Raw genomic sequence first — 25,238 nt, 5'->3', positions numbered from 1 at the left:
CTTTGAAAAAAAACATCCTGGCTGGTATTTGCATGAAAAATGTATTCTGTGCATTTTAAAACTCAAGCAACAAAGACATGCAAGCAACGTATCAATGCCATCGCCAGAGTCACAGCAAACAGTAAGCAGATTTCATCGGGCACACTGTGGCCGTGCCTGGAAGGGAGCCACAGTCTGCAGGGCCCCCTCCCCTTTTGGGGATGGCTCTCCTCTCCCTACTGGAAAAGTCCCATCTGACGTGGCGTACTGTAGGTGGATAAGAAGTGAAAAGGACCAACCTTCTCGCTGATCTGAGAGATGAAAGTTTGTTTTGTTTGATGGCAGAGTGCGATGAAGATGAGGAGGGAATAAAAAAAGACAAGGAAAAACACAGAGAGTAAAAACAGGCCAAGCTTCATCTGTCCGCACACCACTGAAACGACAAGACAAGACTACAGAGGTCAGCCACGACTTCCCACCGTGCACACAGGCCGCTCTGTGCCAGGGACAGGAGCGAGCCACTCTTGCACCGCTCTGGCCCGGAGCAGGGCCAGCCCCTGTGCCCCACTGCCAGCCCCGGGCGGAGGGACCCACGCTTACTCACATGGAGGGAGCTTCGGGGCGGCCCCGCGCTGGGCCAGGTGCTGGAAGCACAGACACGTGCAAAACACACACAGCAAGGGACTCCAGCCATCACACGGACGGACACGCTCCCACGCACCCACTCTGGCTATCAAGATGATGGCAAAGGCACTTTAAACCCGTTGACCACACACTAGGAAAAGCATGTCGATCCGAATTGTATCAAGTGTGAAAGAAAAACTCCAAGTGGTGGATGGAAAATCTTCTACCATGAAGAGCTGCTCCCGCTCTCCAAACAAAGAGCTACACGTAGCAGAGAAATATTAGGCAAGTTACAGGCATGCGCAGGCTCAGCTGGGCTCACTTTCGGGAGAGCCTCATTGGTACCCTTTGCTGCGAGTGAGAGACAGACAAGAAATCAGGACAAAGACACCCAGAGAGAATTGAGCAGATCCCAGATTTTGTTCCTGCGGGAGAGACAGTAGAAGGTTAGTTGCATTTTCCTCATCGACAAGGGAGATCTTATTTCTTTAGCAGGAGTGACCTCACTCCAACTATGGATCTATGGCGTATCAGTTGTAATTGAACCCTCGCTGAGAGAATACAGAAGTGGATTTGATAGTTAAAGACTGCTTATGAGTCACATTTCTGACGGGAGAAGGAGGAGGTGGGGGGAGGAATTTGCTTTCCAGCAGAAACGCTGCAAATGAGAGAACAGCATGTGGCATCATACAGTGCACAGGACAGTCAGCCATTTCCTGCGATTAGAGGACAAGATTTTAACCAACACTGACACGGTACAGACCAGGCAACAAACTGCCAATAACAGCTACAAGCGTGGCCTGTGAAGTGCAACGGAGCTTGGAAGAGAACAGCAGAACAGTTGTTTTGATTGCTTCAAGCCAGGGGGACCAACCTGCTCCGCTCACTGGGACTGTGTGACTGAAGGGTGAGAGGCTGACTGAGGGCATGAGCCCAGGGTATGGTGCTCCAGCAGCCGTGGAACAGGCAGCCCCACCAGAAGGATGTCCATGCTATGGGTGCTGCTGCCCCGGGGAGCCCGGTGGGACCGCCCTGCTCAGCACACACAGCTCCAGCTTGCCCAGCGTGTTGACACTTGAGCTTAGAGTTGGAAAGGCGAGGAGACACATGTGAAACACGCTAATTCAAACAGATTACTTTCCGGTCTGTCAAACTGGAACGGGTTTGGGGCCTGCTATTTGTCACTAATTGCCGGATTATCTCTTAATCTCTAATTATATTTGTGGCGTATGGGGAATAAAAGCCAGTAACAGGGCATTTTGGAGCAGCTGTAAGGAGAGAGGAAACACCTGGGCAGAAAGTTCTCGCTCCATTCCCTTCACTTTATGCTTAAGCAGCTGCTGCTTTATCTCAGATGAACCTGATAAATGGTAAATCGAAAGTTTCATCTCCTTGCAGATCCCATTCACATTCTGTCTTATCTCCAGTTCTCCATCCATGTCATTCCTAAGCTAAAAGGCATGTTTTACCAACAGGCTGTTTTTTCTTTTTGTTGGTGGTGTCTATTTCTTTCCCTTTCTTCCTTTCCCCAACAAACAAAGGGCTCTGAGCAGTGACAGCAAGAGGCACCTGCCCCTCAGGTGGGCATGGTGGAGGGTTAAGGCTCGAATTGCCCCCCCAGCCCACCCTGCTCACAAACCTGGGCTGCCTGGCTCATCACCTGAACACACAGGTCTGCGTGAGGCAAAGCAAGCGATGGCATAGCAGAAGTGCCAACAGAGGATAGGCTGCCCCAGAAGGTGAAAGCAGCACAGCAGCAAGGAGCGAGGCTGTGTCAGAGACACGTCTGCCAGTCCTGACTGTCAGGTGGCTCCAGTGCTCTGCAGACAGAAATCCTCACGCTGATTGCCTTTGGCTTTTACTGGGCTGCAGACATGCTCATTTTCTGCAGCAGCAGCAATACTCTAACCACAGCTGCTCATTGCAGAAAGAATAAGCTTGGGCTTATGGGGAGCTTTGCTTTGTGAATTCTCGGGCATCAGCTCCCTGAAACAAGGCAGGGGCTATGGCCAGGTTGTGAATGCACAAGTCAGAGTTTAGATAGCTAGCCCAAACAAAGGAACATGTTTCTAAAGCTTTTCAGAAGGGGAAACTAATACTTTCCTGAAGGCAACAAGAAAGTTCATTATCTCAATTGGCTCTGCAATTCTGCTGGGAGCTGACAGCATCTGCCCTGTGCTGAAATCCCTCTGGTGCTATGCAAGATGCTAATATAAAGGCAAACCCAGCCACTCTGGAATCCAAAAGACATAGAGGTGAACAAAAACCCAGAGGGGGATGAACCTGTTCCTGCTTATCGCTAAAAGCACATCTTGTGTCTCAAGGACTCCACATAAATCAGATTTTATTTTTTACAGCTTTTAAAGGTCTAGAGGAACAAAAGGACAGATTGCCTTTTTTTACACCAGATTACATGAGAATAAGACAACCTCCCATTACACACAATAACAATGTGCTCCTGCCACAGTGATGAGTATATTCCATTCCGGAGACAGACAGGATGCTCAGGTCGCCCAAACATCCCTTGCCATTCAGAGCGCACACACATGCACCATGAATTCAATTAAGAGCAGAAAATCACAGAGCGCCAGAGATGGATCTCCTAACCCTCTGTGCAAGGGGATATGAAAGGGGAGGGGGTGGACATTGAGTCGGCACAGACACGCAGACCTAATTGTTCCACAGATGTCTATGCAGACCATGCAGTAAGGAGGGGGAAACAGGCTTCCAAATCCATTTCTGTATTGTGCTGTCAGGCACCGAGCCACCAGCAAGTCTTCTTCTGTTTTCCATAAAGGTCATTTTACAAATAATTAGGCTTGAGCCTTGCATTTCACTGTTAACCACCGAAAGACTTTGCAAGGAATAAAGATGCCTCTGCCTGAAGTGCAGCTGCTATGACTTTGATGAGAGCAGTAGCTTCAGCGAGGAGCAGTGCCCAGAGATAGAAGAGTTAAAAATACTGAGATCCCATAAAAAGGAGCACGCTTTCTTCATTGAGGGGTCATTGCTCTGTGTCAGATGGCTCTGTCGTAGTATCACCTTGAGGTCAGAGCTGCACAGAGAATACATACGGAGATCACAGCCCTTCAGACCCATGGCCCTTCCCAGCCACACGCCAGTAGCTTAGGGGTGGTTGCTCTGTGACCTCTGGTGCAGACTGATTTGCCTTCTGATGGTGCAGGGCAGAGGCTGTCCGAAGCAGCAGTCTGGGTCATCCGGGTGGATTCAGCCTGTCACCAGGTGTCCCCTTGCTTGTCCTGCTCCTCACTGCTGGCTGCTGGGCCCTGGAGCTCCAGCAGTGCCTCTCACTGCTCAGGGACTGTCATCCATCTGAGCTGATAGGGTGGCTTAGCAGAGCTCTGCCAGGGCTGGGAACAAATGTGTTCTGTTACCCAGCCACTTCTCAGGCATCTCCAGCTCTGCTCTCACCACCGCTCTCAGCTTTTATTCTTCCAGCAATACCCTCAAGCTTTGACTGCCGTTGCTATTTTAGCTGTTATAATATTACATAAGCACAAAATGTCCTTTTTGAAGGCTCCAAGTCTTGTTGCTCCAGGCCAGTGTCAGTCATTCAGAATTATTATTTACACAAGGTCCCCTCTGCAGCAAGCATCACACAGCTGCAAGTGGCCATCTCAGTGAGCTCCCGGTGCAAAACCCTGCCGAGGGCAGAGAACCACTGCTGGGGACGGAGCTGCAGCCCTTGGCTCGTGTTGGGTGACGGCTCCTCAGTGTAAACTGGAGAATCAAACTTCAGACTCCAACACGTTTCCCTGCTGCCACATGAGATACCAGCCTGGCCCTTCAAAAGGCTGATTGAGAAAGCACAGATTTTTGTAGTAAAACCATTTCTATTTACGGCAATCTCATATACTGCTTTGTGATCTGGGGACTGAGGAGACACTTCAGTTTTAAATTGTCTTTTCTTTACAAGCAGCTGTGCAGCTGCCTTGGAGGCTGGAAAGCAGCATCTAGAAGTGAAAACTGGGAAGCAGCTTTCTTGTTTAAGTATGTGGTCACTACTCCTGTAAGGACTATTCTAATAGCAGATACTGCTCACTGTTGTATGCTTGCATGCAAGGTTGGGGAACACAGCTTGCAAACCCCACAGAGTTTTGTATGGTTTTTCTTACACACAGTCCTTCAGCTCATCTCCTTCACTGAACAAACAATAACGCCACAGACAGAGAAAGCGAAGGGCAGAAAAAAACCTTTCATATGGGAAAAGAGATCCACAGAGGCCACTGCCTTCACAGGAATGTCACAGGGCCAGGCCTTAAGCTGAAAACACTCCTCTTTGTGCAGATGTCCCTGAAGACATAGGCAAACGAAGAGTGAAATGTATTCAGAAAAACCCAATGGCCCACATGAATCGGTGGCATTATTCTTTACTCCCAGCGACCACAATGAGATGACACTACCTTTTCTCCATGCAAGGCCCACTCTCCCTTCCACACTTAAATCAATTTCTTGTATGTCTTGAATCAACTTCTAGGATTTTTGCTGCTAAATTAGACAGTAAGCTCTGTGGATTAGAGGAATCATCTTCCATATGTTTCTATTCCCTTCTGCTCTCCCTGCAGCACCATCAGTCCCAAATCTAATCACTGTTATGAGATATTGTGGTACATGTAGCCACGGACCACCACTGGATTAGTGCTTCTTTGTAGAGGGAAAAACATCCACGGCAAGCATGCTTGTGCTGGCAGGGCAGGCTGGGAACACGTCGCTGCCCTTCCACAGACAGCCACTGTGGCCTGGCATGCTCTCTGCCCTTGGCTTTCATTCTGTCCTTGCTCCTCCAATGTTTCCTTCCACCCTGCATGCCTGGGGCTGCAGGGCAGCAGCAGGAAGGAGCCCACTCACAGTGCTGCTCCCAGCCCCGTCCCTGCTCTGCAGCAGCAGATAGACCTGTCAGTCCCGAAACAGGCAGCTTCTGAGGGCTGCTTTCCAGCACACTTAGTAAGATGAAAATAATAGCTTCAAGGAAAATGCATCCATTTTCCTTTACAAATCCCTGGTGTGGAAATGTTTTAACTTTTAATGAAGTCCATCTGTGCAGAAGTGCTGGCTCTGAAGGATTCACAGAGATGAGGTGCTGGTGTACCCGGCTCCTTCCTCCTCCTGTTCTTTCATTGATACAGGAAGCCCTGAGCGGTGCCTGGATGCTCCTTCTACGCCACCAGAATCTTCCTTTGTTAGTGCGAAAAGTATGATAAAGATGCTAATGTGCTTTCCAGCTCAGCACACCCACAAAGGATTACCTGGGAGGCTCGGAAAGGGGAGGACACGATCAAAAACACAAACCCCAAGAGTCAAAGAGACAAACAAACATTTGAACTATTAATAAAACAAGAGGCTGTAAAGGAGAGCGGGTACAAGTGCTCCTGAGAATTACAGAGGGTGGAAATTAGTGTTGCTGCTCAGACCTGCAGAGCAGCGCGCTCAGCCTTGCTTTCCCAGAAAGTGCCCAACTTCCTGGGTATTGGCCACAATGAGGTCAATCATTACGAAACCACTGTGTGGTGGTGGTGCAGCAGACGCACTTAATTTCCGCTGTAATTTAGCATTAATTAATGTCTTCTGCAGTAAAGTTGCAGGCACTTCCTAAAGGCTCTACTGGATGTCACCGATCCTTCTAATGACAACGCTGTAGGACAATCACAAGAGAAAAAAAGGGTTCTTTATTCTACATCCCAGATGTCAGAAAGGAAGGTATTTCCATTTTCCCCTTTCTCGTTAAAGAAATAAAACACCCTGTTGACTTGACTAACTTTTTGCAGTCATTAGCTATCAGAGCAACGACAGGGTATTTTCTGTACAACATTAGCTATCATAAACTGTAAGCACAAGATGTAGGCATAAATACTATCTAGGCCCCAGCACGCACAGAATTTCATGCAATAGTAATTTATGGGGTACCCGGTCTTAAATATACAGCGGAGCTTTATCAGGATCACACAGGCTAGAGACTGACATTGTAAAGATTATGTGCAATAAAAAAGCTTGTTCCAGAAATTTATGTGTAAGAAAATGGTGGTTAACAGAGAGGCATATGTCTAAGAACATGCTCTCCAGTGAATGTCAGGATCCTCTCCCATGAGCCAACCACCCAAGGCCCATGCTCAGCCCAACATGGACAGGTGAACCTTGCTGAGCAGCGACTCAGGTGTAAGACTCAGTACATCCCTCAGACTTACAGGACTCACTTGCTAAACAAAGAGCATTCGTTAGTAAGAAATCAGAACATTGCAAGAGGAGCTTTTTCTATTCCTTGAAGTTGCCGTGCCTATTTCCAGCCACACTGCTCTAGGAAACACAGCACCAAGAATCTGAGTGTGCCACAGGAAGCAAACCATCCCCAAACGCTGCAGACGAACGCTGGGTACCCACATAGACCTACGCAACAACAGCCAACATGGTAGACAGGATCCTTTCCCTCAGAGTGCAAAGGGACAATCTGGGATGAGTTTTAGCACAGCTTGCCTGAAAAATGAACATGGAAGAATAGAGGGAGTTTAAAATCATACGCAATTACATTGTGAGAGTGAAATGAATGATTCCACTGCACAGACACAGCTTCATCTTCTGAATATGTTTAACTGGATCCTTCAGTCTTCCAAAGACTCCCATAATCCAAATTAGGCTGCAAAACAGAAAAGCAGTCCCCCAGAACAAGCAAAGACAACAATGCCAGAAGACACCCTTAGAAGCAAAGAGAAGCAAACACACATCATGTGAAGACTTGTTCACGCTCATGTCCTCTTCCCATACCAACCAATGCGTTGGTTTTTGTATTGTATTTTCTTTCTTCAAAACAGAGAAAGGAAGAAATGAAGATGAGATTTTATTATTAGACAGTTGGTTTACTATGTGAAAACAAAATCTGTTTCTAACTTCCTAGCAAATAATGCTTGCACCTGCACAAGAACCTTCTTTCTTTCCTTGGGAAAATCCATAACCACACTTGTCAGGGGTTCCTAACCAGTGGCTCTAGTTATACGGAGCTTCATATGAAGCAGCACTTTTTTCTTGCTGAAATTAACAGACAGGGTACAGAAGATCTTAGCCTTTGCCTTTTTCCGGGCTAACTCAAAACAGCTTCTATGTAGAAAAAGAGAACTGGCAAGAGACCATCCTGATGTAAAAGCTAGTTTTTCTGGCGTGCTGAAAATATTTTTGAATTGGCAACATAGCATAATGATTAGAAAATCACTTTACATGAATTGCAGCTAATTTCCAGCAGGTTCCCAGTGTGAGCCATTAATACCCAGAGGCTTAATCGTTGATGCATATAAGATGGATTAGGGCAACTCCAAAAAGCTGTTCAGTTTTTAAAGATACATATTCCAAAGCAGAGGCCTAAGTACCAGCTCACCTGTAGCTGGTGCATCAGAGCATGACCGGCTTTATACAACTGCACCAGAGGTTAGTTTGTACTTAAGAGGATTAAGCATCCCTCGTTCCCAATTAAAATAGCTGTGACACAAAGTTAAGGAGTTCAAGGGACAAAGAAATTCCGGTTCTGCCCATATTTTAGCATTTTACAGAACACCGTGCAAACAGCAGAAAGAGATTTCCAGTAAACACGAGTCAAACCCAACATGGATGGACGATACCCTTGAGCTCGATTCACCATTTTGTGGAGCAAATGGTCACATCACGCAATCCACAAAGTGTGACGGTGGCAGTAAGAGGGAACACACTCCTCTGTTGAAAGCCTCAGAACTCTTTGGGCAGGAGAGAAACCTCCTTGAGTGGAAGCTGCTCTTACCTCGAACATACAGGTTGGCTGGGGCAGAATAACGGGTTCCTGCGCTGTTGGTTGCAACACATTCGTATTTGCCTTGGTCCGACTCCTCGCTGTTCTCTATTTGCAGAGCTCCTGCACACAAACAAGATGACACAGACAATTCAGGTTATGGTAAACCTGGTAATTGAACAGACAACCTCAGAAAAGGAAGGCCGTGCCCCACGCTTTTTAAGTATCTTCCTGGATAAATATATTGTGATGTTGTTCCCTGGACCCACAGGGTACCAGCATACAGCCACAAGGTACCCAGTCTGCTGTTAGAAGCTTGTGAAATCAATTATTGTTATTCTGTTTTTAATGCACAGCTACTGATGCATTTCCAACCACCCCAACTGCTTGTTTTCATTGCTGCAATAAAGGAAGAAAACATACACATACACACATATTAATTACAGCTTAGTATAGGACTGCCATCTAATAAGAGGACCTTTAATAAGCCTTTAATCAAAACAGCCAAACACAAAGCCCACTAACTGTAGCTGTTTGTTTCTTATCTGATGCACATAAAGCCTAGGAAATGCTCAACAAATTGCTACCTCCTTGCAGAAGCTGGCAGAGTCCCATCTCCCCACCCTCCTCCCAGCCAATATCCCCTTTTGAGAAGAAAACACTGCCTTTCGTCAGCTTTCTCTCTGCCAGTGATCTCCTTGTCCTTTCAGATTGGATTATACTTGATATAAAACGATTAGAAACTCAGTTTAAGACATCAGATAAAGACACCAACACAATACACCCATTTTTCCAGCATGGTGCTGGTACAATAGCCAGCCTCCCTTCATCCTAGCAGCTCCTCCAGCCTTGGGCCAGGAACATTTGCTTAGGCCAGCCTTCAGATTCCTCGGGACCTGATCCTACCCCTGAAATGGCAGACACACTCAGGGCGCATGAAATAATTGCAGTAATTGTCAGAGCACACACAGTAGCAACTTACATGAGGAATCCGTGCAGTGACCATGACGGGTGATGACGTTTTGCAAATGACTGCAAAACTGATCGCACCAAACTCCCCTAGTGGGGCTCCATACACAGGCTGAAAGAGGGGGGTGAAGAGAAGGAAAGAAGCAGGACTCTATGACAACAAGCTGGCATGGCAGGAGCCCATGGCCAGCGCTCTGCCTGCTTCCCCCAGACAGTATGGCAGCAATTAAAGGCCTCCAAGTGCCTGGAAGAAGGGAACTCTGCTCACAAGCCATATACCCAACTAAAAGAGAGCATTAACCCCTTTGCTTGTAAGGATTTGAACTCATTTCTGCCTGCCACGGTTCAAAATGACCACTGAGAGCAGCACGGAGAATAGCTGGAGAAATTGCCTTCCCCTTCTTGCTGGTTCAAGCTGCAGAGGTCAAACTCAGTTTTTCATATCATCAGAACAGAAGAAAAACTAATGTGAATCAACCACTGCCACCTACATTATTTAGAAGGATAAATTGAGACTGTAGCATAAGTCTATATGTCATTGGGAAAAATGAACTTCCCCGGGTTCTGCCATATAATAAAAATGATGTACAGAGCCCTCCCTATTGTTGCATTAGTGCTGGAAACGAGGCTTCAGCTAGACAGAGAAAGCCTGTTTGCAGGACCCTTTCCACCTACCATCAAAAGCAGCTGCCAGCTTCCCCCAGCCCTGGCACTCTCTGGACACCCACAGCCCAAAGCCTACAGAGCTCTCCTGCTTAATTCGGGGAGAACAGTGAATTTCTACATGTTGCCTGTGAAAAACATCTCCAAGCAGACAGAAGCATGGCAGGCAGTGGAGCAGGAGCAAGCTTCCCAACACTGACAAGATACAGAGAATCAAGAGAATCTAGAAATGGAAAAGACCTATTAGGTTATCTCGTGCATCCCTGGGGGCCAGGGCAGCATTGCTCCCTGTTGTAAATGTACTTGTGTTCTGTCCAATCCCATTTTAAATGCGCCGAGTGATAGGTCTTTCACCACTTCCTCAAGGAATTCATGCCACAGACTGGTTATGCTCTCTGTCAGGATGATTTTCCTGGAGCTCACCACATATTATCCCCTTCCTAATTTCTGCTCATTACTATGGGCACACATGTGCTGCAGAGTTCATTTTCTGTGCCCACATCGGGCTGGCAGGAGCTGTACGCTGCAAAACAAAACAAACTTTAAAATCAAAACGCAGATGTCATCACGCTGACCAGCAGGCTCCTTCTGGGAGAGGCTGCAGCTCTCATCCCTGGGCTGAAAGCAGCTTCAGGAGTAGGAGGCAGTGCCTGCCAAGAAGACCCTCAGGTAACTGCAGGCAGACACACCGAGCCGTAGGTCCCTTTCAGTCATCGAATGCACATCACTGGTATTTATATCCTTTAAACATATGCGATCCTGTGATCACCATGCCTCTTAAATGCCAGTTAGTCATCCTATTCTTTGTCTCTAGGGACCTCAACAGCAGTGCTGGAGGGAGAAGAGCAAAACATAAAGAGGATGAAGAAAATGAAGACAGAGCTGAGTTACATGAAATTATTGCCTGTCAGCTCTGCAGCCAGAGCAGACTGCTTTCTGGAATCATACTGTAAACATGTAACATATAACTGTCTACGAATGTTCAGGGACATCAGGCAAGGGATTCTGGCTTTGTGTTGGTACAGACTTCAAACTGTGGCATGTCAGGAGACAACCCAGAGAGCAGGAAGGAAACCTCTCAACTGAACCAGAAAAGAAGCAGTTAATGTGATAAATCATCATTAGACAAACATAAAGAGCCCTCAGCACAGCTAACAGCACAAAGGGGAAGAATCACAGCACGCCAATGGCAGTCAGTGGGACTAAAGGGGTTGTTGTCTTGAAGAACAGCCTACAGCTGAGTGATGGATACAGGAGAGCACAGTGTGTCTCAGGGTACAGAGATTTCTGAACGAAGTTAAGAAGCTCAGACATGGCTGGGATCAGCAAACTGGAGACACTAAATGCATCTGAGTCCTGTGAAAAGTCTGCAAGTGTAAAATGCTGCAGGCTGGTCGTGTCATCCCTGAGAAGGGCAATAGCTTCACCTCTCGCAGAATTCAAACCTAGGCTGGACAAGGCATGAGGATCCACAGACAAGGAAGAACCAAATCCTGAGCAGCTCCTGTCTCAGTAGTTCATGGAAGCTACATCCAAAGACCTTCAACAGTGTACGGAGATCTTTGATTTCAAGAATCGCAAAGGACTGGGGATGCAGAGACCTGATTTCTATTCCTAGCTCTGCCAGCATCTCATCTTACAGTCCTCTGTGCCTTTGCCAACCAGGGCTAGGCAGGCTGATTTACTTATATTCATTACTTGGGTTTTATGCTGTGCAAGTTGCTGAATAAGGTCTTGTTCACACAGGATGTCATTGCAGACTTCTCGTCTGGTCTCCTCAAGCGCTCGGGTGCCAGGTGCTTTCTCATTTGCCTGACATGCAGTTAGATAGCACAGCTCCAGAGGATGCATGAGGACCATCTACCATTGGGATGCACACAGGTGTACAGAGAGCAGCAGGGAACAGAACAGCTTGTTAGAGAGCTTGTGGGGCTCTGCAGCGGTATGCACACATCAGAGCAAAACCTCTCCCTGTAGAGCAGCACCCAACCTCCGCACCTCTCCAGCTGCAGCAGGGCCCAGCAGAAGAGGGACAGCCATCCCTCATTGCACTGTCACCTCACGTCAGTCTCACGTCAGTCTCACTCGTGGCTCAGATCTGTTCCTGATAACACATCTCAGCTTATCAGAGAGCTGTCCGCTCCCAAGGAAAACCCCTGGCTGCTCTCCAGTGCCAGGGAAAATGGTGACAAGGCAGAGCTTCCTGGGGCTGAGGCAGGAGCAGGCTCTGTTGACTGACAACCATCCCTTGTAGGTCCTTTACTCCATGCTGCTATCTCTCTGCCAGTGCCAGTCTCCTCTCCCAGCTTTTTCTTTTGCTCTTTAAACTCGGGCACAGACAGCATCCCCATTTGCAGCTTTCCGAGATACTTATCTATTCAAATATACTTGTGCTCAGGCAGAGTCATTAGTTGCAATGACAGTGCTAAAAAGAAGCATTTAAAAAGTGCACTGCACAGAGCATGGGGAAGGCAGATCCTGATAAGGGCCACTTCTTGGCAGCGCTGGGTGCTGCTGCACCATGGAGGGCTTGTCACTCTCTATGTGACAAAGCAAATGGAAAAGCTCCAAGCTGCCATATAAATTGATTTCTCTGAAATCCTGCTCCATAGCTCAATCAAGAGCAGAACACAAACACCCAGAGAGTGCTGCATGGAGCAGAACATGGAAGCTCCGAGACACTGCTCTACATCCATTGTAGTGGGAGCTCTGTCCTGGCAGCAGGAGCTGCTCTGTTACTCTAATGGGGTACTTGCTCAAGGACAATAAATGACCTTTTGCCCTGTTATAAAATTAGACATGGAATGAAAGGAGGCAGAGGAATCAGTCTGCTGTCACAGAAGCCCTTGTGATGCAGGTGTTAATGAAACAGTGGTGCAACCAGGGCCCTTACCCCCAGGCAGATGGGAACAGGCACAACATGCCTATCCTGCATGCTAGAGCACATGGCTATCTATCCCAAACCGACACTGGCCATCTTGCAGCAGCATTCTTAGCCACCCTTTCAGCCACGGCTCAGGGCTTCAGTCCCTCTTCTGCTAAAAACTCCCTCCCACAGAACAACCCTCCTAATAAAATCCAAGGAGCTGCAGAGCAGAGCCAGAGCCAAGGCCAGCTGAGACAAGAGCTCTAAGTGTGAACACAGTGGGAAAAGGGACAATATGAGAGCCCTGACAGCCAAGGGGCTGCAGTGTGACACCCTGGCTACTGACCAAGACAACAAACACCCAAACCACACAAGAGCCACTAATAATGGAAATAAGCTTTTCCCATAGTCATTTGTCATCATTTGTAACAGCAGCACCTCCCAGCTGTTACAGAGGAATGAATGCACCACACCTCCACTAGCCATCAGCAGCACCAATTACATAACCAAACACACAACAGATGTATTTTTGTTGTTAGTGTTCATTATGTTCATTATGCCTGAGAGGCCGGTGATAGGCAGGCAAGGGGCCTGTTCTGGATGGCAATGCTGGTGAGAAATCGCTCTCCTGTGCTCCAGAGGCAGCTGCTGGTGGCACCTGACCACCGCCACTAAGCACGACTCGGGCAGAGGGAGGGAGAGAACCCAGTGAGCTCTGCAGCACATCGGTCTCCTTTTCAGACAGAGGAGCTGCAGGATGCTCTGATCTCTCACCAGCAGGTAAAGGAGATCTCAGGGGACTCCGCATCAGAAGCAAAGCCACAGCACTGTCAAACGCACAGTGTTACCTATGTGTGTTTCTAAAGGGACATGAGTCAATCTGACAGCCAGAAACGTGGCATGACAAACCTTTCCAGCCCTATCCCACCCAACCACCCCTCTGACACTGTCTGCTCCACAAACGTATCTTCTTGTTTTTAAATTGCTTTCTTTTTTTGTGTGTGTGCGTGTCTAAAAAAGCTCAGGCAACGGGAAAAATTCTTTCACATACCAAGTGCAATCAAATGTACAAACACATGCTCAAAAAGACAGCACAATTCTTTTAGCTTCCTCTAATCTCTCTGGATAGCTTTACGCTCCAGCTCTCAGGAAGGCATAGGAATGCTGGAGCTGTATTTAGATCAGTTCGCTCGGGACTGGAAAGGTTTAGCTGCAGCTACACAGAAGGTGGTGCAAGTGTTTACCTGGCTTCTCAGACAGACAGCTTCTGACACCCAAGTGAGCTGATCTAAAGTTAATTCAGACAGACCTCTGCTATGCTGATGTCTGCTGGGAAGAAATACTCTTATGTACAGGAACCTCAGTATTTCCTGTGGTGACAGCAAAGTAACAAATAAATCTGACTGCAGAGGGATAATGCCTGAGATGATGGTATTTCTTTACCTCCTCATGTGCATCCGATCTAATGCCTGCTCAGTCCAGCACCCACTTGAAACACAACTGTGCACTGCTGTCTCACAGCCTGGGGCAGGAAAATGCAGCCAGGTTTCACACACGGTTGAGCGAGCTGAATTCCAGAGAAATGCTAGAAATGAACACCTTATTTTCTGCTTTGAAAATAAGAAAGGAGCATAACGTGCTTAAACGCGGAGCTGCTGATACCATCTGCAGGTTACCTTAAGCAGTCAGCTATTGCCTAACTGATGGGCGCCTGCCAGCTCCGTGTCTTCCTGATGAACAAATAGGGGTTCCAAGATTTAATTACTACCTGGGGCAGTCCCTGAGGGGTAAAGACTTAAACTACAAACTGAGACTTATGAATTATAGATGGCGGCTCCTCTCATTTCGGGGAAGCCAGAGATGTCTCGGACAAAAAGGACCAAATAAGTGCTGTGAAGATCAAACAAGTGGTTAGAAAAATCTCCCACAGTTTGGTGAGGAGTGCATGGAAGACGTTCGTAGGTCATCCCCTTGCTAACCCCGTGCTGCTCCACGCAAGTGGGTCCTCTGCTGCTGCGGCTCAAAGGCTGGGTATCACCTGATCCTCCCAAAGGCTCTGCACACACGGCTCCCAGAGACGCAGTCACAGCAGTCATCAAATCAAAGCGAATCTGCCCTCCCACCCTCAACATCATTACCAAAAGGGTTCGTTAAGAGTCATTAGTTCACCCTTCCTTTCAGACCAAATGAATGGATTCCAAAGCATCCAACTTACCTTAATGAGGAACAAGAGTGCAGCTGGGTATAGAACATGGCAGAACAGTCACTTCTACACAGACACAACCTCACCATCACAAAAGCACTTTCATCTAATCTGTCGTTATCTTTAGAAATTCAATGACCTCCGTTTTAAATAAAAGGCATTAGGCTGACAGAAATCCTCTGGGAGAAGCCAGAGAGCAGCACGTGGCTTCTGTTTGCTCTCACAGAAATGTCATCTTTGACATTCAAACAGGACACATATATTTTAAATAATGTCAAGAACATTCTCAAAATACCTCATCAGGACTCAAACGGAGGTGGGAAGGGAAGGTGGGGGGGGTGGGGAAGTTATGTTTCATGAGATGGATGGTTCCGTTTCACAGAGATGCGCTCGGTTCCCAAGCATGGAGCATCCACGCGGTTCTGGTGCTGAGTCACTAATGTCATCAGACAGGGCGAGAGCGCGGCGAGGCCCCGGGACGGCCGCGCTGCATGCGGGCTGGCAGCGGGCAGCACTCGGCTACTTAGCATTCCGTCTGTCATTTCAGTTTAGGATTTGCAATAGGAATAGGAGATGAAGAAATAGTTTAAGGAGATTGTAACAGCACAGCTGTCAATCGTGAGCGTTCCAAAGGGAGGAATGACAGATATGTAAGCCCATTCAAAGCAAAATAAGGTTTGCAGTCTTTTTGCCTGACCCAGATTTACTACAGAGGCAACTTAATGCAAATACGCATCAAACGGCAATTCACATTTGCTCTAAAATCACTTAACGGGAGCTGAAAACATTAACCCCCAGCAACAGAACCAGCTCCAGAGTCAGATTATTAACTTCCAGCGGTGATTCAGGGAAAAGGGGGAGGAGAGGAGAAAAGGGGAGAACTGAACGAATGAGGTTGTGTCAGTTTGTAGTGGTAGTCACTCTGTCGAGAAATCCAGGGGTCAGTCAACAGGGGTAACCAAACTCACAAGAGAACTCAGGAGGGCCTCAGCACGTAGCGCTGATTAACACACTGACGTTAATCTGAAGGGACAGCTTTGAGTGTTTAGCCTAGAAAAGACAACACTCCAATTGGAAAGTCATTACTGGTGGACACAGACTTTGAAAACTAGCCAGGGACCATGCACGCTGGGCTGTCAAACCATAGGTGGGTTTAATTAATGAAGGCTTAAAGCAGCCAGATATGTTTCTGATTCATTTATTTAACCAAATTTTTGCGCTACAAAGCACCGCTGGCATTTCTTCTCTAAAAGGGAGGTTTGGGGCAGCGCTTCCCCACTCTGCTGCCACACTTGGAAGGCAAACATGGGCAATGCAAACAACATCCCAGAGCCAGATTTGCTCAAACTTTCAACAACTGATCTCCTTCTGATTACAGTTTCTTGCCTGTCAGCAGCAGCAAAAGAGAATTTGTTCTCTTGTGAAAATGTTACCTACTCACACCAAAGCAATTCATGTAACACAGCCCCCTCCCAGGAGACAGGAACCCCAGAGGCCATGACTGTTCAGGGAGCTCAGAGCCTTGCAGGAGCTGCAGGAGATGCCAACCCTCCCACGGCAGAGGCTAGGGACCGTTCTCCAGTTTGCAAACTTTCCATTGAATAACCCCCTTTCAACAGTGCAAAATCGCAATGGATGAGTCTACAAGAAGTCACGCTAAAAACCAACCAAAATAAACACACTAGTGGGAGAGTGCGGATGAGTGAGAGCGCTGGCGGAGTTAGGGCTGAGAGTAAAGCTGGAGATGAGCAACACTGGAGGAGAAGGGACAAGGCAGACAGGAGATGGAGTGACGTGACAACTGGAGGCACATTTCAGCATTCTTACCTCTGATCGGTGTACCACCTGGTGAGGTAATTTGAATGCAAATAAGATTAGAGAGAAGCATTAGTACAAAGAGGAAAGGAAGAAAATTATAACTAAAAAAGCAGAAAGTTTTTTTCAAGCTAGAATTTGTATTAGCGCGATAGGAATAAACAAAAAAGAAACTGATGTGCAGTAAAAGTCAGAGTGACACTCTCGGGGGGTTAGTAAAGCTCATCGCTTCCAGGAGTGCAGCACCCAGCCTCGCATCTCACCACCGCTGCCACTGGGGACACGGCGCGGGCTGAGCTGCCGCTGCCGGCTGGCCTCACTGCTGGCATTCACCCCACCAGTGCTCAAGCAGTTGAGATGGAGGACACGTCGGGAGGATGATGCGGTGCCCCTTCATTCCTTACAGAACAAGGAGTGCGTGGCCTGGGGCTGTGTGACGCGAGTGCTGGGCAGGAGGGGTGGCAAGCGCATGGTGGCGGGCACTAGGTGCAGTTTCGCCATGTTAGAATGACCAGTGGGACAAAATCTGCTTGCTTAAAGAAATTAAACTTGGGAGAGAGTGTAACAAATCAGTTTCGAGCTATTCTCCGCATTTGCCTAAACCTTGTATCGGGTCCCCTGCGGCACAGAAATCGGTGTCATGCAGAATTAACTTTACACAGAGAAGTATTTCTAAACGAAGTGGTTTCTGGTAACGTAAGAACGGCACGCTAGCCAGATCTCTGTCATTCCTGCCTGATTTGGATGCTGGCTGGAGGAAGGAATCCCACCCTCTTTATAAGGCACCGGAGACAATTTTACATGCTGTAATGAAAAGTATCTTATAAGGAGGGCTTCTCTGGGACTGAGGTTCAGTTATCCTATTGCAGTGATCTGTGAAGGTTTGTTTCTGAGGTCAATGTGTTTAGCAAGTGGAAGACCCACTGGTCAGTGTCTTGAGTTCAGTGCACGATCAATAATGATGCATGATTCACAGAGAGATGCTCCCGCTGGGCAAATTGGCAGGGAACCCTTCTACTCCCCACTTTTGTCCCCTTGGTCTTATTTTGCACATATGAAGGCTGTTAGTATAAGGGAGAGATTCATGCAGATTGAATCCATAGGCAGTTCATGGTATGTGTTGGTTTTATGCAGATTTGTAAGATCTGAATACCAAGCACTTACCAAAGAAAACTGAGGAGTTTAAACAGACAGAAAAACAGGGTTAAACAGGACACAGTGTGTCAGATCATGTTCAGTGTACTGATTAATAAATACCAGTATGCATACAAGAGTGTCGTGTATCTCAGATTTACAGCTCATTCCATTATCCACAACAATGATCACCCAATGGAAAGAAAGACAGAAAAGAATTTCTGTAAATACAAAGAAGCATATTTTAAGCATGTTTAACTTGCCTCTTAAAAAGTAATTACAATATTTATACTTGTTCTCTGTCTTTCCTAACTACCCTCCCTTTAGGCAGAGTCCTTTTTCTAAGCAGGAGCAGCAATTCAAACTACTCATTTTAGCATTTTCCTCTGCCAAGATGACATTACCCCATCTTAACTTTATGTCTAGTTATATTTTCTGACACATTCTATCCACACATCACTGAAGCATCAGGAAAGATCCTGCAGTCACTGAAGCTGTGGGTAATCTCTCCCTTACAATAATAAATCTGCTGCTTATTTATCTATCTTAGTAACTATCACTGCCCTTGATGCCCTTATAGCCAGAGATACTTGCACAGAAAAGCACAGCCGTGGAAAATGGGGTTATTTCTCTTCGCCTGTTTGGAAAGTTTGCCAAGGGTTATTTTTGTTCTGTTTGGTCTAGGGCCTCCCTCCACCCCCTTCTATCATTCTCAGAATTAAGAAAAGCATCACCACAGTGTGTCACTTCCCACGGGAACTGTGCAGTGACTTTGAGCATGAGCCCAAGGGGCAGAAAACAGGACTTCCTTCTCTCTCATCTGGCAGAAATAGGGTTTGTTGTTCTCTCCTAGAACTGAAAAGATTTGCAGCAAATCTTTAGATCTACTCCCTGCAGAGGCTAAACCCTTCCTCTAATATGCAATTGTCTACACAGAGCTTTAGGAGCAACTGCATACTTGAAGCAGATTCCCTAACATGCAAGTATGACCAGCTCGTTTTTCCTGCATTAAGTCTCAGTCCTCCCGGTCTCAGAATGTAAGCCAATCCTTGTGGGAGCAGCAGAGAGGCACACCATATTCAGCACACTGTTTGTTCTGGGTCTCTCTCACCTCTGCAAAGTTAAGATGCTCAGCCTTAACAGTCTGCTCAGAGGACACAGTTGGGGCAATGAACAAGGTTTCCCTGTTGGTCTCTAAATTTCCTCTTCTAGAAGGAATCAAAGTTCCTGTTCTCCCTTCACATATGCCATCATATGACAACCCATCTCTGACTACCGTCCTTTCAGGCTGTCTCTCACAAGGACCGAATCACAGCATGTAGGCCACACAGTGCCTGCCAAGCCTGTCAAGTGACAGAGGTGCCATCACATGAACCATTATTGAAGCCGTCTTGTGATCATGAGGTTACTTTATACAAAGGGCACCTCAAGATCAAACCTTAAATCCTAGGGTGGTTGGAGGGCATATGGGGTGAGTAGCACCTCATACAATCACTTCAGCAGGAATAAATGCTGACCCTGATGTACTGGAAGTGAGCAGCCAAGCAGCCAAAGCAAGGAAAAACATAGGATGATGTTGGAAAATTCCCTGGGATTATTTGTATCAGTATTTCCTAGCGTGGAGGAGGCTCTGCTGGAGAAAGTACTTCACTTTGCTGACATCAACTCTTCCCAGACAAATCATTTCGTTATAGGAAACTATTTTATCTCTATCAAAAAAATCAAAGCAACGTCAAAGACAGAAATCAAAGCTCTTGCTGGCCACAACTAGGCATTAGGGTAATGCAAACGTGAATCTCGATTGCAATGGCAAGACTGTGTGAATCACACTGCTGCTGTGTGGGCCTCAGACAGACCTATATGTGCAGTACAGGTTCTTCAAGCACATAAAACTTCAACTATCAAATGCTTGGCCATGCGATTGTTTCAACCTTTATCCTGTTAGTCCATTCTCTGAGTGAGCATCCATCCCCTGTTTGGGTTTCCCGATCTTTTCTTGGATAATACTACCCAATCTCCATTCTTTTGGGCTATTCTTATACTCGTTGTCTTACATTGTTGCTTATCTCTTGTTTGGACTTGAAGTTGTATCTTGCCAGGTGTTGAATGCCTTTTGCTGGGGCCTGAATGCCGGCTATCAACAGTGAAGCAGGACAGAGCAGTCACCATCCACGCTGCCATTTCACAGGCACCACCTCTTCTTGCAGGTTCGCTGTGTATGTTGGGTATGTTTCTGGTTTCCACGTAAGTAGTGCTTCTTCCCATGGGAACAAGACTAAAATGAAAATGCTTGCTGGAAACTACAAGCATAAATGCAGTGAGATGATCTGGTGAGCAGCTTCCCACTGCTTCTTTGTTAGAGGCACCCACACTTTCCCAGACAGTGAATGAAGTCACCTGCAGAGCCCTCTCTGATACTTCACTGTCAGTTAATTGCCTGAAAGCCACACTAGGGTCTAGAGCACGGTTCTGTAACTCAGTTAATTGACGGTGATTAAAAAAGAATGATGCTTGTTGTAACATCAAATTCTCTAATAGATGCAAGATGGCAATGCTCCCTGAATTTCTGCACATGGCAAAGACATCTTGTTAACGGTCAAGATGTCTGTTTATTCTCATCGGACAGTTTGTTCAGAAGCTTTCTGAAGAACGAGGTGGAAGAACAATTCAAGTACGAATCTCGCTGGAAGTATTCAAGAGTTTTGTGAGTGTGAACACCACCACAGTTGCTTTGAAGTCTTTAGGAGCTTGTGATCCAAGAATCCTTATGGAATAGCTGTGAAGCCTCAGTACAATCTGGTCTATGTTGAAACAGTTTCTGCCACATCATGCACTAATTTTAAAACATGGTTGGAGGTGCAGTACTGACCCATGTGGGCCAGAACCCTCATATGGGCATTATTTGCTACTACAGTCCCCTGATCGTTTTAAAATCAGTTCAGCCAAACAGGTTTTAAAATGAACTGGTGTGCCGGGGAGGTTTCCCAGCCCAGAGCTGGCCTCAGATTTTGTGTCAGTGGCTGAGAAGCAATGACCAAAGCTAAGCACCCTTGGCAAGAACAGGGAGTTGTCCTGAGTCACTGCATTTGCAGAAAAGCAGCTTCTCAACAAGAGGTGGGAAGTACTAACAAGATGAGCAAGGGAGAATTTTGCTACAACCAGCATGAGTCAGAGACACTGCCTTTGCCTTGATCTGTGATAACAGAGATGAAAATCTGTGTTTATTTGTGTTCTCATCTCTAGAGCAATTACCTGAACACGTACTGGCAAAACAACCCAAGAGGTGGACTCAGAATGAATTAAGCATTATACTGGAGGAAAGATCTATGTACTGGGCTGGGGGGAAAGAGGAAAAAGCCTTCTAAATATAAAAAGTTATGTTAACTACCAGGAGGTTTAATAAGGAAAATGCATATATGCAAATGTAATTGCAATTAGGAAATAAGGATAGCAGGGCACAGGGCAGACATAAGTTGCATATTTGTTCCTGACAGACACCATTATTCTAGGGTCAAAAGAGCCTAAGATGACAGATTGGTTGCTTTAAACCTCAGACTGTAGTAACTTGACCTGAGACCAACACACCTCTAGAAAGTGATGTTCAGGGCCCACTCGGGCAATGATCCGACTGCATGTGAGTTCAGAGATTGGCCTGAAGCCCTCAGAGCACTGCATGCCCATACTGCTTTGAGTCTCAGGAGACAGCACCTCTCCCAAGCACGTGTTTCTTTATCTGTTTATTCCACACGAGAAGCCTGAAGAAAAATCATTCCTCAACTCCGACTTAGAGTCCATAGCAGCTTTGACCTTTATGACCCTTATTTAGGACATCTGAATAATAACATGTTATGTACTGGGTGAAGGTCAGGCACCCTATATATGCAGTACTGAGCTGACACTGTGCTGTAACTATTTTAACTATATTACATCTGTCTAAGTTTTATTGGGTTTTAATTAAATGAAATTAAATGAGCGTATATTTAGATTGAGACAGTATAAACTGACATTCCTGCAGATATGCCAGGCTGGCTCTAAGATATGATCTTAATGGAGCAGAGACTTTGCAAACTATTAAACTCTCTCATATAATGAGGTATCTATTTAAATTCTTTTCTTTGAAAAATAATTCTGCCCTACTATGGTGTAGGGCTGGAAAGCTCAATTAGCATCCTGCAGAATGCATCAGAGACTGCCCGACCCATCACACTTCTCACGCAGAGAGACTGCTGCCACGTAAGTGGGGCTCAGGCACTTTGAGGGGCATTCCCTGCGTTGTATCGGCCAGAAACACAGGAAGGAGCCACAGATGCTAGCAGGGGTTGAAGCTCTGGGACATGAGAAGTGGTAAACTTCTTGCTCCCCACTCACGCTGCGGCGGAGCCAGAGCCCTGGTGAATCCTGGTATCTAATCACCAGCTTCACTCATATCTAGAATTCTCTTGCACTGAACTGTGGAAACCTCCCTTACTACATTAGAGAGCTAATCAATTCCTTTTGCAAGTCTGTGAATGTGTGCTGCTCATTGATTTCTAAAAGGTTCCCTTGACACATCCCTTGGTAATTACTGTGTCTTCAGCAAGCAGCCAGCTCTAGAGTTTGAATCCCAGGTGAAATATTCAATTGAGATGTTGCTGAAGAAGAGCGAATAGGAAGCAAAACTTGGACACAGTGACGGAGTTTACTGGTTTGTTTTCAAACTTTCTATCTCACTAAACTTGTGAAGCAGTTGGTAGAGAGGCAGCCAAGTGCTTGTGAAAAAGAGGATGAAGAACATACAGCAAGTGCATCAGGAGCTGCCTTGCTGCTCATTTATGGCAACTTCTGATGCTGATTTAGTCAGCTATGAAGTGAAACACATCTGTGTGTACTTTCCTATTGCTGCTTCCTAAAGCTTCTCGGAATAATTAACAAGTGTGATATTTTCTTTCAGCACAATCAGATCAAGATTAAACCATGTTGTGGGGGAGATAAGCTAAAGGTCACTGGGAAATTTCATAAGCCATAAATGCATTAGTATAATTAGAGCTCACTGGTACATCAAGGTGGGATCAGGAGTGTCAGGCTGGGTTCTATTTTTGATGAGAGTGATGTCTCATTACCCACTCCCCCAAGTAAAATCCTACTTCTTATTATCCAAGCATCATCAGATTTATGCAGAGGACTCCTGCTATGGGGAAATGTGTCAAGACATTCACCTTGCTAGGAGGAAGATAGTGTTGCCCTGGCAGCAGCACTCATAACAAATGGTTTTTGAGTGCCCAGAGACACATCACGGCCAGGCAAGACATTCTGTCTCTTATTTAAGCACGAGATCTTTCCAGAATGAAGCCAATTCAGCTCTGGTCCTTCTGCACTTTCAGCAGGATACTGTGGACTTTTTTTCCCCAGGCTAAAGCTGCTATATGATGATGTTATGCATTGTTAAATATCTTCTGCAATTCACGCCAGGGAGCTGCTTTTCATCAAGTGAACAGAGCCATGTTTTATTTTCTTTAATTCTCTAATGGGCTTTACAGTCCTGAGAGACTGAACAGCACAGTGGAAAAACAGGAGTTTCTCACTAAAATGAGTGCATTCCAAGCCACCCACAAGAACTAAACATCTGTATTTCTAAAGCTAGTAATCAGCTTATCAAATAGCAAACAAGAAATTGTGTATTTAATAACTGCATCCACCTTTCTTTGAAATCCATTGGATTGCTGCTTCTTAGATTTTTCCTTATTCTTGTAGTGTCACATAGCAAGACTGATAAAGATCTCAACAGCAAACGGAGCATTGTCTTGCAGAGTGTCTCTGTAAGGAGTGAAGTAGTACATGACCACTGATTGTAAAATTTCAACCACCATCTCATTATACTGATCTGCACTGTGCAAGGGTTGCTGAGACCTGCTGAGCTGGCAGCAAAATGACTGAGTCTACCAAGGATCTGTGGCAATGTCAAGTTGGTCTACAGAAGAAGGAATCCGGCTGATGTTCCAAAACGAATGTCCATGCCCATCTCTTATAACAAGCCACAATATCCTGGCAGACAGGATCTGCTCCAAACTTGATCTTATGTTGTAAAAGAAGCAACCTCTCATCAAATTGACAGTTAAGTTTAGAATTGTATTTCAGCATCACAAAGAAAAATAATAGCATCAAGAGCAAAGGCAGGAAGAGTGTAGTTGCTGAGATGCTTACTTGCTTTGCTGCCTTACCCGAGCGGAGCTGCTTGATTCTCCCATTGCTAGTTGCAGTGTCAACAGGCAGGAAGTCCTTGAACCAGGAGATTTCAGGATCGGGGTTACCACTGGCAGCACAGAGCATCGTGGCTGTGCGGGCCTTCTCCACCACCTTCAGCTGTGGGCCCATATCAATGGTTGGGAAGCCAGCTGGGAGGTGGTCTTCTGCAAGAGGAAGAAAAAGCAGAGGTTAAACAGAAATGTTCTGGCATAGCAATGGGAAGCAGTTGTAGTGACAGCGCTACCATTGCACAGCATCTGTGCCCCTGCTGGAAAACAGCAGCTAGACTTCCCTACTGAGAAGGTTTTCAAGCCCTTAAAGCACATTAGGCTCTATAATGAGCATTCATTATACCAATAGAAGCTTCCACTAAATTTAACTCCATTTAAATCAATTGCCTTGGGAAACATCTATAATTTTCATTGATACGTAAGCTCATCTATTGTTGTTAATAATTCTGTAAAAGCAGGTATTTGCCTTTCTGTAGGAGGACCCAGTCGAAGATAACAGACAAATGCAATGCCAAATAGTTTGAGGCATCTTGAAAAGCAACAGCTAAACAATAAAACCCCTTAGAATGGTCCAGAGAGGCCCATTTTCTCTTTTTTTTGACTAGGAACATTCTGTCACACTAGTAGGATAGACTGTAAATCTCTTCCTCGTGCCCTCAAATCTGATTCAGAAGGCTTTTAGAAACTAATGAATGTTAAACTAATGGGCCACGCTCTGCTCCAAAGCTGCCCTGCCAAGGCTGTACCATGGCAAGCTCCTGGTGCATTTTGAGAGCTGCAGACAACAACGAAGATGTGTGACAAAAGGCCAGTGCACACTCTGGCTCATCTTACAGAAATACCATAAAATGAAACAGTGCCGTAACTGCTACATCATTCATAGAGCAGGTATGAAAACAGTTAATTGGGTTTGCTGCTGCAGAGCACGCTCAGGTAAGGCTGGGTTGAATACATTAGGCAGCCTTCACTGATAAGCCAAGGCATGCT

General features: G+C 46.2%; 1 protein-coding gene across 8 annotated transcripts in view; it reads right to left on the bottom strand.

Moving 5' to 3' along the window:
- PTPRF (protein tyrosine phosphatase receptor type F) overlaps positions 1 to 25,238 on the bottom strand; it is a 342,455-nt gene that overhangs the window by 69,219 nt on the left and 247,998 nt on the right. For all 8 annotated transcript variants that reach the window (XM_042873558.1, XM_042873562.1, XM_042873560.1 and 5 more), the window contains exons 6-7: positions 24,216 to 24,404; positions 8,381 to 8,491 (exon numbers count right to left, since the gene is read on the bottom strand). In XM_042873558.1, the coding sequence (XP_042729492.1) occupies positions 8,381 to 8,491; positions 24,216 to 24,404 (300 nt within the window). The remainder of the gene's footprint in view (positions 1 to 8,380; positions 8,492 to 24,215; positions 24,405 to 25,238) is intronic.

This window comes from Lagopus leucura, unplaced genomic scaffold, assembly GCF_019238085.1.
Source record: "Lagopus leucura isolate 7727_CA_CO unplaced genomic scaffold, USGS_WTPT01 Super-Scaffold_100009, whole genome shotgun sequence".
In the NCBI taxonomy this organism is placed as follows: domain Eukaryota; kingdom Metazoa; phylum Chordata; class Aves; order Galliformes; family Phasianidae; genus Lagopus; species Lagopus leucura.
The sequence above is the reverse complement of the archived record's forward strand: the minus strand, read 5'-3'. Positions and strand labels throughout refer to the sequence as shown.